General features: G+C 30.1%; 3 protein-coding genes and 1 non-coding gene across 4 annotated transcripts; 2 read left to right on the plus strand and 2 right to left on the minus strand.

Moving 5' to 3' along the window:
- Positions 1-283: 283 nt before the first annotated feature.
- On the minus strand, positions 284-3,603 carry LOC145745965 (folate receptor beta-like). The gene is made up of 6 exons (XM_082564146.1): positions 3,520-3,603; positions 3,157-3,173; positions 2,388-2,509; positions 1,953-2,122; positions 1,170-1,762; positions 284-769 (listed from the first exon to the last, which is right to left on the minus strand). The coding sequence occupies exons 1-5, from the start codon at positions 3,601-3,603 to the stop codon at positions 1,652-1,654; spliced, it is 504 nt and encodes a 167-aa protein (XP_082420272.1). The 3' UTR covers positions 284-769; positions 1,170-1,651.
- Trnan-guu (transfer RNA asparagine (anticodon GUU)) lies at positions 908-981 on the plus strand. Its single transcript has one exon. It is a non-coding gene; the product is annotated as a tRNA-Asn (tRNA).
- A 1,663-nt stretch (positions 3,604-5,266) lies between the features above and the next one.
- Positions 5,267-6,441, minus strand: LOC145745966 (angiopoietin-2-like). The gene is made up of 3 exons (XM_082564147.1): positions 6,255-6,441; positions 6,035-6,112; positions 5,267-5,964 (listed from the first exon to the last, which is right to left on the minus strand). Exons 1-3 carry the CDS (start codon positions 6,439-6,441, stop codon positions 5,267-5,269), a joined length of 963 nt encoding a protein of 320 aa, XP_082420273.1.
- A 489-nt stretch (positions 6,442-6,930) lies between these two features.
- LOC145745967 (uncharacterized) lies at positions 6,931-16,562 on the plus strand. The gene is made up of 27 exons (XM_082564148.1): positions 6,931-7,110; positions 7,231-8,362; positions 8,436-8,576; positions 8,808-8,994; positions 9,050-9,252; positions 9,325-9,507; positions 9,568-9,848; positions 10,108-10,254; positions 10,309-10,441; positions 10,500-10,603; positions 10,665-11,058; positions 11,117-11,313; positions 11,383-11,541; positions 12,005-12,133; positions 12,246-12,401; positions 12,484-12,608; positions 12,816-12,989; positions 13,142-13,341; positions 13,593-14,361; positions 14,461-14,682; positions 14,845-14,984; positions 15,099-15,253; positions 15,401-15,523; positions 15,719-15,863; positions 15,955-16,117; positions 16,186-16,353; positions 16,421-16,562. The coding sequence occupies exons 1-27, from the start codon at positions 6,931-6,933 to the stop codon at positions 16,560-16,562; spliced, it is 6,252 nt and encodes a 2,083-aa protein (XP_082420274.1).
- The last annotated feature ends 116 nt before the right edge of the window (positions 16,563-16,678 follow it).

Genomic DNA, 16,678 nt, shown 5'->3' on the forward strand with positions numbered 1-16,678 from the left:
TTTCTTTTCGAGAATCACATTTGGATTTATTTTTTTGAAAATCTATTCACAGAAGAAAAAAAAAGGTAATTTTTAAGTTAAATTTAGGCTTTAACTACTTAATACGACAGTTTTTGTACATTAAAACTTAAAATTTTGCTCTGTTAATATTTATATTTCCTGAAAAGTTTTAAACATATTTGTGAACTATCAAGTCATAATATTTTTTTTATTTTGGTTTTTCGCGCATTGATAAAAGTAAATAATAAATACGATGTACAATTAATATTACAACAATGCGACGGGAAAAAATGACAAAATCAATTTAATGATTTAAAACATGCCAAAAGTAATAATGTTTATACAAAGATTTTATAGTACATTATGACATGGTCACCAAACCCTGTATATAACATAAGCCACATGTTAAAGTTTAACTGTCAAGTAAATCAAAAGACTGCAAAAATCAAGGCACTCAGATTGCATTTAACAAACACATTTTGCACATAGTTAATTTAGGTAGCATTAAACATTAACATTAATTGCAATCAAGTACTTCTTAAAATTTTACATAAAATAATCAAAACTAAAAGTAGGGTACAAGTTATTGCCCAGCATTGTATTTAATTGTTTTTTTAATATTGAAATGTTTGCATGATTTGGCTTGTTCCTAAAATAGTTTATTAAAGTAATAGGCCAGTGTTAACATAACTGATGCCAAAATCAACGACCGCTGGGTGGCACTGGCACTGCAGCATAGCCCCATTTCTTTTGCGTAATGCTTCGCAACCTTTTTTAAATAAAATAAATAACTTTTATATATTTTAAAATTAACACGATTATTACTGCGTAGTAGTTTATTTTAACTAAGGACAACACTTTAATTGCAAGTTTATCATGGCGCATTTAAAACTAATGTTTAAATGTCGTCTCTGTGGCGCAATCGGTTAGCGCGTTCGACTGTTAATCGAAAGGTTGGTGGTTCAAGCCCACCCAGGGACGTTTTTTTATTTTTACGACGTTGAATTCTGGTTGAGGACCGTCTTGGTGAGACAAATATGCAGTTTCGTTGGTGCAGCATGCACGGTCTTTCCAAGGTTTACACTAAATAGTCAATGCAGCATTCAGATCTACGTGGGTAGTCGCATGCTTAAACAACTTAACTGCTCTAGCATTGTTTTAGTACTTACTGATTCAAAAAGATCACCTTCTGGTCCAGGTTCCGACTTATGATGTCTCCCATCCAAACACATACTTAAAACATCATCCTCGCTTACTGCGCTTCCAACAATATGTAACACCAATATTACAAGAACAGCATTATATTTATCCATATTTTATCTTAAAACGACCTAACTCAGTATCAAGTGTCAAAACAATGCTGATTTGGCAAATAACTACTTGCTGCTGATTTGGCAAATAACTACTACTTGGTTTTATTGCAAAATATTTGTTGATTTTGTGCAACTAACTAAACTTGATGCTTTTAAAATTTACTACCTAATTGTAGTACATTTATTTATTGTTTAATAAGAGTGGTTAGCTAAACACTCCAAATATTTTACATTGATAAGAAATGAAGGAAAATATTTACACATATTATAATAGCCTAAAGGATAGAACAACTAAGATTAATTTTGGTTACAGAAAAATATTATAATCTCGTTCTTATTTATTTTTCGTGATGATCTTCCATTTTGTTTTGGTGACCTTTCATCTTGTTGTCGTGACCTTTTGTTTGACCATCATGACCTTCTAGATTGTCAACAATCGCTTGACTAACCTGCCAAAATAAAAAAATATTTAAAATTACAAAAAATAAAAATAATTCAGCATATTTCTTCATTTTTGGCAATAAAACTTGTGAAATATATTTATATACGCCAGCTTTAAAGGCAAATGGTGTAGAATAGATGATGATTAAACATGTAACTATTAGCATTAAATGCCAGTTTAAATCAAATACTTCTTACTTCGTCGTTCGGGTTTTTGTCATCGTCGAATCGAAAAACGAAACACTTTTCACCGTTAGGTTTCACCACCTTGAAATCACCCTTGTAAATTGTTTCACAAAACTCGATGTGGTCTTTATATAAATCACTAAATTTTTGGCACATCTTTCCTTCCTCACATTGGTTTGTGCCTGCAGCAAAATATACATTAATTTAAACTTTTGGTTTTAATAACATTATAAAAGATCCTGAGTTTAGAGATATGCTTACCATGAAGATATTACAAACTTGCCAGTAAAATTTTAAGCTTAGTAGAATTTAATGAAGCGCCTTACCGGCAGCGGGAATCAAACTGAAGATTTGTGGCTCAAAATGTACCTATATTTTCATTTTTTAACTTAAACATACTTAGGCCTATCTCTAAATCACAATGTTTTATTTTTGAATTAAATTTACCTGTAGACCAATCCCAGCCAGTAACCCAATCTTTGTTACAGGTATAATCATCAGCACAAGCGTTAAACCATCTATAGCAATCAGATTCACATAAATCGACTCGTGTAAAGTTCAGACTCAATCTAAAAAAACAAGAATAATATGAGTAAGATTTTTTTGTAAAATAATGTTGTTTTTATATTTTATTTTCAGGTAAACTAATAAACTGTATTTTGACTTAAAGTTTGATTTAAATAGACGATAAGGCTTTTATGAACGTTCTGTTTTTGTGCAAGGCACTTTAAAAATATGTTTGCCATTATCAAAACACGTTAACGTTAGTTAAAATCCTTGAAAATATTTTGTGGTAAATATTATGATGATTCGAACCCATGAAGTTGTATTTATGAGCCTGAGGGTTATGGTTTAAAAACGTTAATAATACTTATAAGTAGTACTTATCTATAGATGATTGATTTCGATGACTAGTTAAATTGCATATACACAAACACACGATTGCACGTTTTTTAGTTAAATAATTTTAAGTAAATTTGAATGGTGTTTTGAGCTGTTGTGATTCAACAAGACTTTATCTGTTATAAACGGTCACGGCATTTGGTTTTGTTTATTTATTAAATAAATGAATGATTTTAAAATACGTACAGTAATCACATTACATCTTAAGGTTTTGAGGTGTGTAAAAGATTAAATTTTCATAAAAAATAAGATTATATTTGTGGTTCGGTTGCTTTTTTAAAAATATATTACGATTTAAGTATAAAGTGGTTACAAATTTCCCACAGTATCCTGTTACATAAGCTTTTAATTTAAACTTACATTACTTTATTTATGCAATAACGTTTTTTATAAGTGCATTAATATCTATAGTTGTGATTGCGATTTTTTAACGCGCATTAACTAAAGTACAATAAGGTTTTTGGCCCCCTGTTTGACTAATACTCTATAAGCGATTCAAACTCTTGCCGAACGCAAAACTAATCCTTAGGTTCCAAATCAATTTAATACTGGATCAGGGTAAAGATGTAAGTTAACGTACAATCGTGAAATCGACTTTTCCAAATCGAAAATGAATAAGGAAAAAAAATTAAAAATTTTATTTTAAAATTAAACAAAAAATATTAAACTGTCATACTGGCACGATCCATGGTCCTAAATTTGGGGAGCATTCGTAGAAGCAATCTCCCAATAAAAATTCCTTTCTACATTGATCTGACATTGGTTTATAGTGTCCACAATGGTCGTAGTTAAAGTTATTTAATCCTCCATCAGGGTAGGATTGGTGGACGAAATATGCAGTAGTATTTGTGCAGCAGGATCTGCTTTTCCATGGCTTGCACTGTGGTTTTAAAGTCAAAAAACAAAATTAAAGGCAATTAAAAAAAGTAGTCGAAAATTCTTTAAAATAGTTATTGAATTAAAAAAATGTTTTTAAAAACAGTTTATCGATTTTTTTTATTATTTTTTTCAACCCTGATTTTTTTTATAATTTTCTAATACAAAATGTATATAAAAAAAATAAATAACGAAAAAAATACTTCTTTTTAAAAATTTTGTTAAAAAGGATGCGCTAATATTTAATGGTTTAAAAAAAAATACAAATAAGATATGTTAAAATAGTCGCATTTTATTAAAGTAACTTACAGCTCCGTACAGATCTTCTTCGGGTCCCGAACTTGGTTTGTGACGACTTCCCTCCATGCAATCGTTCAATAAATTATCACTATGTTTATTATGGGGCACACTAGACACATTCCCCAATAAAAAACAACACAACAATAATACAATTTGTTTTAACATTATTTTTTTTGTAAATTCTAAAATTAAAAAAAAATTAAAACTTGCTGATTCTTGACAACTATTTAACTTTAAACTTTGGATAAATCTAATTTTGAATTTAATAAACCGCAATTTTAGACTTAAATGCTTCAAAATTATTGTTTTTTAACATAAGGCAGTAAGTTCGATTCTCACTGCTAGTATTTGGTAGCATTTTAACCAACTAAGATTTAAAAATTTATACAAAAAATTTATATTTAAAACTTTTAAATATTTTAAAATCGAAATATTTAAGTAAAATATTTTCAATGCTCTTTTTTATTGTAGTAGGCATTTAATTTAAAAAGCAATCATGTTGTCAAAACCAAAACCATAATTTACTTACATAACCTAAATTACACACCTTTTATATGACATTACTATATGAGTCATCGCACCTGCTGATGCAACAGTATGTTTAGAAAAAAAATTAAGCACAATTTAGGCATATAAGCCTGCAGAGCTTAATATGTTGTGGTAGTTGCTGTCACTTAACTAAAGTGACTTAAGTAACTTTTAAGTTTGTTATTTCAATTTGGGGTTTTAACTTGCGTTTACAATGTGACATCCTGTTTTTTTTTAATCAACAATGCTTTTAGTTATTCTGTAACAATTTTTTATACTTAAAAAGAATACTAAATAAAAAATATAGTTTTGTGTTAATTTTTTTTTATATCAAATTGTTTACTTATTCAAGTGGTTATGACGTCATACATATTATTTCACAATTAAATATTTATTAAATCTTCAAAATATTCAAGAGAGCTTTTTGTTAAATTACTATATTTTAAAATTAATTTTAGAATCTTATAACAAGTATGATGTGGAAATGGATTCTAACTTGGACACTGTTTTTATTTTTATTTCATTCAGGTAAGTGAATTTGTATGTAAACAAAGTTAAAACTAACTACACACTTTTTTATTTTAAGTTTATACATCTGTAAGTATTAAAAATCAGAACATTGTAGACAAGATAAATTAATATTCTGTATTTCATTTAATATTTTCTGATTTTAAGTATTATATTCTTTTAGAATATGCATTGTAATAATGTTACAAAATTCAATATTGAATTGCCATTGATACGTAACGTAAAGCTGTGTTATTAGGATTAACGTATTTCCAATATTCCCAAAATATCGTATTTATCGTCATGTTTTGTTTCTTATAAGCATAAGGGGCATTTAGATTTGAACCACTGCAAAAAAAATACCACCACCCAGATTTTCGTTTTGTTGCACAATTATTATGAGTTTGATCGTTGTTTTTTGCACTAAATGGTTTGTAAAATATTGGAGCAGCTACTTGACTGTAAGTTCCAAAAGCCGTACCAAGGGTCCGACCAAGCTCGAATATGGCATAATTTTCTTCTTCGTTGCCAATAAAAAAGTCGTCGCATTCAAAATATGCTTTAACTCCTTCCCAATCTTCAAAATTAATACGAAGTCGTACTGGTTTAAAATTTACAAGTCCGTACTTGATTTGGTAAACATTCCTAGCGGTCAGTTGATGAATATTTTCAAGTCCCAGCCAATAATCTCCGTTTAAATCTCCAAATCCTCTCACATAATCTTCCCAATTTCTATCAAAGTTAACTTCTCCGTTCACTCGTTTCTGAATAGTTATCCAACCCATTTTATTGGTATGTGTACTATTGGTTTTCATATCACAATACACGTAGATTTTTTTGTACGCCCCATTTAACCAAATCGAATAAACGTTACTTGTTGTATGTCCTTCCAAATACTTTTCGCTGCAGTCTAAACATGTTTATAATTTTTGTATAGTAGGATATAATTTATTTTATAACTAAAGCTACTTTAAACTCACCACGTTTAATATTTCGTATAGGTATATTTCTCCGTCTATTTTTCTTTTTTGGTAGATCTTCGGTTAGCCCCTTAAGCCCTTTAGAACAATTGGTTTTGTTATCTTTTATTGAAAATATGTCGTTCAAAGACTTTTTAATATTAATAATACTATTCTGATATTGTTTAATTAACGGTTCACTAATCTCGCTTTCTGCAGTTTTATCAAGTTGCAGACCAACTGATAACGTTGACAATATCACTAACAGATAAATATTTTGTTGCATACTTTGTTGCATAAATGATTTTTACAGGGTTTGGTATACTTCTTACCAACAAATCTGGAGTTATTGATTCCAAAGAATGTTCTTCCGAAAATGTTATTTTCCCGATAATTTGGACTTTTGCCGATCGGTTAAATTCCGTCATCCTTATAACTCCTATTGAATTTTATTTCCCGAAGTATGATTTTTTTTGTAATGTTTTATTTAACTTTAACCGTTTCTAAAAACTACTATATTTTTAAATATTTTGTTAGTTGTGGAGAATCTCGATTTACTATAACCATCAAACGAGATTCAACATATTGTGACAGTGATAATCTAATACAAAAAGCTGTTTCACCAAAAACCATTCTAAAATATTTTCCTTCCCAAAATTGCATCGAAAATTTTTTATTACAATACCAATATACAAGTATGTTAACCAAAAATCGGTAATTTTTTAAATAATTGTTTAAAATAATAATTTTTACATACAGGCATTCGTCTTTCTCTTTACGAATCAGACATACAGTTTTACTTGCCAAACAATAAAGTTAATTTTTATTTTAATGTTTACGGAATTGAAAAGAAATATTTTGATAGATTTATTTGTACGTTTACATATGGTGACGATTCTGAGGCTTTGCGTGTACCAATGAAAGATAATTTTAATGTTTATCATATTTATTTATTTCCAACCACGTTTTCAGTTTCTGTCTCTTGTATTGATGTGACTATTCCTTTAACTTTAAACGACAAACAAGTAATACAAGTTGAATCATTGCTAACAAGTTTAAAACTAAAATGCAATCAAAAACTACAAGAAATTGTACTGGTAAAATGTGAACACAAATATAAGTTCCCGATTGCATATACCTTCTTAAGTGAAAATATTGTAATAAAGAAATATGCAAGGAATTTTGATTTTGATAAATTTAATTCTGCAAGTTTGGAGATCATCGAATTTGATATTGCTGAAGTTGATATTATTGGGTTAAATTACGGTGTTCATATTTTCACTGTTATAATGGAAAACAACGTATCAAGTATTAGTTATACTTCAACATTTACTTACGACCAATCTATACAAGGATTACAAATTCACGTTAACAAAATCGTTGGAATATTTCCTAACGAATTTCAAATCAATATAACCACAACACATGGTGCCCCTATCAACATCACGTTAGATATATCATCAAGTGATCAATCTGTTTCTAGTACTTGGAAATATTGTAAAAGAGAATGCAATTACATGGAAATGTATTCAAGTGTGCCACATGTTAACAAACAATATACAATTAATGTGAGAGCTTCAAACAACATTTCTGAAGAAACTGCTACAACTACTATTGAAGCACTACCGCAAATATATGACATTTATATCACATCTTTGCATATTGTTCTGGGTGTTGCTAAAGATATTATGATATTTATTAAAGGAGATAGTCGCGAATATGACATTACTTTAACAATTGATCAAGATATCAGAACCATAAAAGTCGGTCTTCAAAGATTGGAATACACTCATAATGAGGATATCAACTTACCATTTCAATCTACTACATATAAGTTAATCAAAGAGAAATATACATTTCAACAAGGTGGTACAAAGCAAGTTATTGTAAGCGCGAAAAATTCCAAACAAACTTTTGAATTCGAGGGGAGCGTTTTTGTGCAGGAAAGAAAAACGTGCCTTGGTTCTGTGAAAATAAGAGACGGGCAAACTAAAGGGGAGTTGAAACCGTTAAAAGTTGCGAGGTTGCTTGTACTGAGTGTTGAGATAACGTTGGAATGTATTGAGAGCTCAGAACTACAATTTGAATGGAAAGCTTTTAAAGTTGAATCAAAATTTGAGGTTCCAAAAACTAAAAACGAAGTTGCATTAAAAGGAGATACAAACCAAAACGAGGTAGTTATAAGAAACGACGACCTGTTACATGGATTATATTCAGTTACGGTAAATGTTCGGTTGTATGACGTCACAAACAATGTGATTACGTCAGAGGAGAGCGACAGCAGCTTGATCGAGGTTCCTGTGAGAAAGTATGATGTTTATTTAAAGAATGGAGATTACAGAGAACTTGGTAAATTTTGTGGTTTTTACTTCACATGTCAATTACTTTAACAATTCTAAAACTAAAAATATTTTATGTTAAGGTAATAATAGCGACGCCCAATTTGAACCGATCGCTGTTTTACGTGGTAAAGAACAAATTGCAATGAAATTTAATTGGTTTTGTAGCATATCACGTGACTCTTTGCCGCAAGACGTTGAAATTGGAAAAATAACTAGAAAAGGTTAAGATATTTCCTGCTACTAAATTAATACAACATTTTTACTAAATTAATACAACATTTTTACTAAATTAATACAACATTTTTACTAAATTAATAGAATATTTTTACTAAATTCACCCAAAATCATAAACTAATAAAAATTATATGGTGATCTATCTTAATTTAAATTTTTTACTAGTCATTACAGTACAAAACTTTAACAAAATTAATTTTTTTATTTGAATAACATAGATTCATGTTTTGGTTGGTCACCATTGTGGATAACTGACGACAAAATTTTAGATTTAAACACAGAGGAATTACCGAAAGATCAAAGCTATTTTATCCGGCTTATCACGTCTTCCGATGGTTTTTATGACGTTATTGTAGACCAGAAAATATTTTTAAAGTCAACAACAGCGCCTGAAATGGAATTAAAGTTAGTTTTTTTCTTTTAATAAAATTACATAAAAATTAATATTTATATATTTTAGGTGTTGGTCTAATTGTGGGAAATTTATCAATAAAGAACAACCAATCATTTTTCAACTACAATGTATTGGTTGTACACGTCATAATTGGAAGTTAAATGAGGACACGAAATTGGATCAGTGTGAGAATAAGGATTTCTGCAAAATTGAAACATCAACTTTGAATAATTTGGAAAATTTAAACTCAATAAATATCGAAGTCACAGGTAAAATTTGTTTCTTATATTAATTACATTACTAACAGCATCTTTTGTCATTAAAAATAACATATTTTATAGCATTTGATACAAATGAAAACAACGCCTCTATATCTCAAACTTTTGACTTTCTATCACAACCTAGTGGCGGAAAATGTGACATTACTCCTACTTCTGGTACTGCTTACGTCACAAAGTTCACTGTGACGTGTACAGGGTTCACAGAAGACAATTTGATGTATAAATTTTCAACAAAAATCGAAGGTATAAAAATAAAGGATTTTTTCAATAATTAGATTATTATTTTCAAATTTATTTTTTTAGATAATCAGACGACTTTGTTACAATACGGATACTCCAACACGTTGTCTGACGTCATACTAGCGTCATCTAAAAGTCGTGACGTCACCATCTTGGTTAAAATATGCAATGAATTGCAAACATGCCAGAAAGTTGAAGTGACAGTTTATTTAAAAAGTACTGGAAGCTCAGTATCATCTTCGATCTTGCCTGATATTGACCTTGCTCTAAAATCGAAAAACCTCCAGAAATTATTACAAGATGTGGCTTTGGTTTCAAGTTTAACTTTATTAACAGAATCAAAGGTAAAACTTTATATTTTTTTTGTAAAAATAAAAACATAAATTTTATTTTATTTTTTGGTTTAGAGAGATGACATTTTAAAGAACGTGGAAGAAATAAAATTAACATCGGTTGAATCAGTCAAGCAAATCACTGACGTCATTAATCACGTGACTGAAGTATCAAGCTTAATAAGCGAGAACACAACAGTAAATTTAAACAAACAAAAATTGAAACATCAATTTTTTTTTTAGATTTATTTTTTTTTATTTTTATTTTTAGATGTTAGCTTGGAACAAGTTATTAGCGATCCAGGAGTACGTCACCAATAATAATGACGTCACAGAAACGGAGATAGAAGACATTGTGACGTCGAGTTTGTCGGCGACCTCACATCTAATGCAATCAAACAACACTGCCATATCAAAGGTAAAATATAAAAAAAAACAAGTTATTTTTTTGAGGTAAACTTAATTTTTTTAGAGATCTGAAACTACTCGAATGTCAACTTTTGGAAGTTTGTTGATGAAAAATATCATTCCTGGGGAATTCCCCAAAACTATTGAAGTTGCCGACACGAAAATCAATCTTGTTAAAATAGATGATAAAGCCACAGGTAACTAAGACCCTACATTTTAATTATTCAACTTAATTATTGACTTTTTTTTTTGCAGGTGGTTTAAATAGTTTGAACATCGAATTTTCTAACTTAAAATCTTCGATTCCAGATGACGTCATAAATTTTGAGGTCACTACTTTATTTATTTTAATTAAAAATGTAATTTTTGTGATTTATAATTTCACTTTGATTTTCTGATTTTTAATTTTGATTTATTCAGGTTATCAACTATGATGCTACCAAGATCAACTTTAACACCAGCAAATTCGCTGTCAATGACGTCACGTCGGTTTTGATAACAACGGGTTGGGATTCCCCTGTTCCGATACCGCGCGAAACGTCAAACAAATTACCAACATCAATAAAGTTACCGAATAAGGAGAATCAACTGACCACGGTAGTTTTGCACGTGACTAGCGATTGTGCGGTCACACTGTGCAACACGGTTGCTATAGGAACGTCGTTTTTCGAGCACAAATCAGAAACTAATAAAACTGGTGGTTTTATTAACATTGTTATTGTCAATAAAGAAGAACAAGCAATCACTTTAAAAGGAACTCTAACAGATACTGAAAATAAAGGATTTAATTTAACCAAGAAATGGACAAATAAAAGTAAAGACTTTAATCAAATAAAATAAAAATATATATTATAAAAAAATACTATTTTTAGCTTCATTTTATGAATGGCCGATTTTGATTACGTCATTACCACGTGATGTCTCTTCATACAATGTGACTATTGAAGCATATCTTGGGTCTTCTTATGTTAAACAAGGAAGTAGAATCGAGATGCAACTAATGACGTATGAGGTCACGTGTTTGTACTGGGATGACGTCATAGAGGATTGGAACGACAAAGGATGCAAAGTAATCATGACTTTGTTTTTTTTAATTCATTAACTTAACAAAATCTACTTTTGTATTTTTATTTTTAAGCCTAGGACCGATGAAGGATTGTCTTCTATGAAATGTGAATGTGACTCTTTTCCCACTTTTCCTTCTGGGAGGAAACGAAGAGGAGCGGAGGAGGAAAATATTCCAACTCTTTTTGCATCGAAATTCGTTGTTTATCCTCACAAAATTGATTATGATAAAGTGAGATTTTTAAATTTAATTTTAACAGAATGTTACATTTTTAGTATTAAGTCTAGTACAGCAATAAGCATGTTTAAAAGATCAAAACCGGCAGCGTGGCGTAGTGGTAAGAACACTGGTTACACCACACATGAGGTTGTGGGTTCAATCTTCACTGATCTCATGCTGTAGCGCCCTTGAGTAAGGCGCTATAAACGGTATGAACTCCTGCTGAGCCAGCACTTAATCAGCAGTATAATTATTGGGCAATTATAATCTATAATATCCTAAACTGCCACAGGCAACTCGAGACTGGGTCGGAGTAACTTATGTTACTCTATGTTTAAGTCGCACATTCGACTTTCCCACATCGAGGATAAAGATAAATACAAAAAAAAAAAAAAAAAAAAATTAAAAAAATCATAAAACTTTTTTTTATATATATTTTTTTTATTTTTTTTTAAAGTTATTTATTTTTGTTTAGTTGTCTTGGAATCTTTTGGACGAATTTATTAAAAACCCGATCGTATTTTCAGTTATTTTGATTCTTGGATTCTTCTTTGTTCCGTTTTTTATTTGGGCGAAGAGAAAAGATAGACAGTTTAAAAGAGAAGTAAAAATCAAAATTTTTTAACAATATCATATTTTTATTTATCTAGCAAACATAAATATTTTTATTAAGGTTAGATTTAAAAATTTTTATTTTTACTTTTTGCTTTTTGTAGGGTTTTTACATTGAAGTATTAGACAATTCACCTTACGACAAATATCGTTATTACGTCACAATATACACTGGGACCCAACGCGATTCTGGAACCACAGCAGTAGTCTCTATCAGATTGGTTGGAAAAAAATCGAACAGCAAAGTGCATGTAGTTCAAGTAGGATTATATATAACAACTGGTTTTACCATAATTAAAAATATAGTAAGTTTTGGTAATTTTTAATATTTTTAAATGTCAGTATGAGGAAGAGGGTCTTCTGTCTTGGGGAAGCGTCAATTCATTCCTGGTGACGTCATCAGGAGATCTTGGTGACATTATTGCTATTCGAATTTGGCATGACAACAGTGGTAGCAGCCCAGACTGGTAAATTTAGATTGCAATATATTTGTTATAAAGTTTATGGATCATTTGTACTTTACGGTCCTAGCTAATTCTCTCTCCCATTCCACGGTTCTAAGTTTTTTTTTAGAACCGTAAAAGTGATCCATATTTATTGCTATTAAAAAAAATGTAAACCAATATTTAAAGTTAAATAAAAATCTAATTTAAATTACGTTTAAATATTCTCAGGTATCTTTACCGCATGGTGGTCAGGGATCTTGAAAGCAGTGAGTGCTGGTTTTTCCTTTGTGAAACTTGGTTTACTCAAACTATCGACCATATCTTCAGCGCGACTCGAACTCGAGACCTTCACAAGCTTTCGACAATGATTTCGGTCAAAATGGATAACTATCTAAGAGACAGGTTAGCTAAAATTAAATTTTAAGAAAAATGTGATTTAATCTTTTAGGATTAATTTTAACAATCTTCTCAGTTATATTTATCTAGAATTTATTTAGAGTTTTATCCTTTATTTACATCTTCGTATAAAAATGAGAAATAAATTTTTAACATAGGCATTTGTGGTTTTCCGCCTTTCTGATGCGACCTTGGCAGAATGTGGAAATGACGAGAGTTGAAAGGTTGTCTTGTTGTTATCTTCTAATTTTCACCATCATGCTGACGTCACTTATGTTCTACGGAGGGGAAAGTACCCAACCTGGGTTTACAATTGATCTGGTTTATTACAGCTTTAAATGGTCACACATAGCAATTGGTAAGTGTTAGGCAGTAAATATACTTTATTTTATGTTCTGGCAATGCATTGCTTTAATTATCTGCAGACCTATAAGTTGAATATAACTTCTATGTCTTAACGCCAATGCCCTTACTGGTACTAGTACTCGTTGCGTAGAAGTATTACTGACCTATTTTGTACAGTGTTTGTTTTAAATGCTACCAAAACGAATAAGTTCAATGGTCAGAAATTATCGCTATACCCATATCTAAACTAAGTATTGTTATTAGGTCTCGAAAGCGCGATGTTATGTTTCCCACTTACATATGTCGTGACTTCGTTATTTCGGTATTCAAAAAGACGAGAAAGCAAAACAGAAAAGAGTTTTACGAATTTTCAAAGAATAGAAAGTGAAATGCTAAGTTATTATTCGTCATCTTCTGAAACAGATAGCTCAGAAGATAGCCACGACAAAGGTTTTTATGTTCAAAACAAAGACAACAATGAAAATATTGATCTTGATATTGGGTCACTAGATGACAATACTAAAGATGATACTCAAGATGAGAAAGAACCATTTAGTTTTCAGAAATATTTTGATACTTTTGTTAATCGAAATAACAAAGCAGATATTATAGTACATCAAGAAGCAGATAAAAAATATACAAAGCGTTCTGAAGATAGCAAAAGTTCATTAAAAACAAGTGATAGAAGCCTGGGCAGCAAATCAAGTAGCCGCGTCAGATTTAAGTTGGCATCATATAAAGAAGACCCAGCACATCATTCGCAAAATTATTTCAAACACAATTGCAAAGAATCTGATCAACCATCTTCACTGTATCTTACCGAACGACAATTTAACATTGACGATTTCCAACAAAGATCACGTGACATTGATCAGTTTTTAAGTGAGTCTGATGACGACAACGATATATTAAATCAGCAAATAAAACCTTCAGCTAGAATTGCTTCTGATAAGTTATTAAATTCTAAATCTGATCAGTCTAATTCAGATTTAAATTGTGAAGAAATGCAGGCTGTATACCCTTCTTCAAATCAGTAAGTCATTTAAATTATATATTTTAAAATTTTGATTTCACAAAAATATTAGAATTATTTTTCATTTGAATTTTTTTAACTTTCATTGTTTTATAAAAGTAGCCAGACAAGCCAAGTAAACCACGCTAGATCTTCAAATACAAGTTCGAAACATCATTCTTACGCTCATGTTGATATTGACCCAGACTCAGTTGATACTCATCCATTTCCTTGGTTCTTCAGATATATAGCTTGGGTATTTGTCATTGGAACAATATTGTTATCAAGTTTTCTGAGTGTTGCTTATGGAATGAATTTTGGGATCGAAATTTGTAGAAGATGGTAAGATGTAACTAATCTGACAGGGCGAACAGTCCGTGTCAATTTAGCATGTTTTATTAAAACGTATAATCCTTAAAATAGTAATTTTCATATTTATTTAAAATAGTAGTTTTCATATGTATTTTTCATATTTAAAGAAAAGTTTAATCTTACATATTTTAGGTTAGTTTCGTTATTGGCTGGTTGCTTGCAAAGTTTACTATTACTTGAACCACTCAAAGCATTGGCTCTTGCGTTTCTAACTGTTTTAAATAATCCAAGGCATGATGTAAGAGACTGGGTTACACCTATGCCAGATTATGGTAAATATTTAAAGCAATGTTGCACATTTAACTTTTTAAAATTTCAAAACCAAGAAAACGCCATTTTGAGAAAGAAGGTTTTTGTTGTAAGATGTTCTCTTTTTTATTTAACAGCAACTATGAGAATTCACACTGACCCAGAGTTTGAAGAAAAAAGACAAAAAGCAGATCGGACGATCCGCCCAGTATATTTTCCACCAACTGAAAATACTGTCAGAAAAGGTGCTGCACAAAGTTCAGAGGAACGAAAAGTTAGAAGAGTAATGAAGGTACAATAAAATTTATAAATAGTACAAACATTATGTACTGCATCTTTAAATATGTATAAGTATTTTAGTATGTTATTTTTGTCTGGGCAATGAAAGTACTTTTATTAATTTAGCTTAGATAAATTAGTATAATGACTTAATTTGTAGAATGTTTCTATTCATCTTGTTTATTTTCTGATGCTGCTAATCGTATCGTTTGGCCAACGAGAAAGTAATTCGTTTGCATTCAGAGAAGTGTTGAAGACGATTATTTTAGACGACTTTGAGCAGGTTAATTATTACAAAATTATTTTCATTTGTTAAAGTGGTACCATATATTTTTAACATTATAAAGTTAATACGTTTCAGTAGAAAAAACAACTACACAAAGTTTAGCTATTACCAGTTGCAAGTAAATCTAATTAAAACCCAACAAAACAAAATATATATTTAAACAATGTAGTAACTTAAATGTTGTGTATTTAGATTTCGAGCCGTGATGGTATATATGACTGGGTCGATAATTCTTTGACTGTTTTGTTATCCAAAGAAAGTATAGCCCAGCATTTTGTTGATGAACAACTTCTCGTTATTTCTGATCCAAAACTTCGGCAAAAAAGAGTCAGAAAAGGTAATAACAAACAAAATAAAATTAAATATATTCTTGACAATTAATATTTCCAAAACTTTTTTTAATAATTTAAATAATTTGTTTTATTAAGGTTTGCAATGTTTGCATGGGGACGTTTTAAACGACTTACAATTAAGTAATTTTACTGAATGTTTATTAAACTTCGATGTTGGGGTTCAAGAAAAATCAGCTTTCGGGCCCGGTTGGTCAAATCAAAGTGACGTCACATCTATATTTTATGACGTCACGAACAGGTGAGCCATAAAGCCTTCAAATTTATGTGCTAAATATTATTTCAAATATGATTTTTTTTAATGTTTAGTCCTTGGAATTACACAGAAGATGGAATCACGTGGGTGGGTGATATTTGGGGTAAGCATGCGACCTACGACACAGGCGGTTATTACGTCATAATACCTCAACAAAGAGATAGAGCAAGCAATTATTTAAATTATTTGAAGTCTAAAAATTGGATTGATAACCATACGAGGTAATTTAGTAATTTCTCAAGAAAACTTCTTGGTATATGGCTTAGAAGTATTTTATTTTTTGTTTAGGGCAATATTTGTGGAGATCGTTTTCTACAATGTCGTCCACCGAATATTTTGCGTCATGACTCTTTCTATTGAACTCTCGAACTTGGGGAATCCCATTATGTCGTCGCAAATTTTTTTAATGAGAAGTCATCACATCGAGTAAATTACATATTTTTACAAGATTTTTTATAAAAAAAAAATTTTTAGATTTTTTTTGCATATTTAGACAAATTATTATCAAAATGTTGTTATAACTTGATACTTTCCTAGACAATATTA

Source organism: Corella eumyota, chromosome 3 (assembly GCF_963082875.1).
Source record: "Corella eumyota chromosome 3, kaCorEumy4.1, whole genome shotgun sequence".
Classification (NCBI taxonomy): domain Eukaryota; kingdom Metazoa; phylum Chordata; class Ascidiacea; order Phlebobranchia; family Corellidae; genus Corella; species Corella eumyota.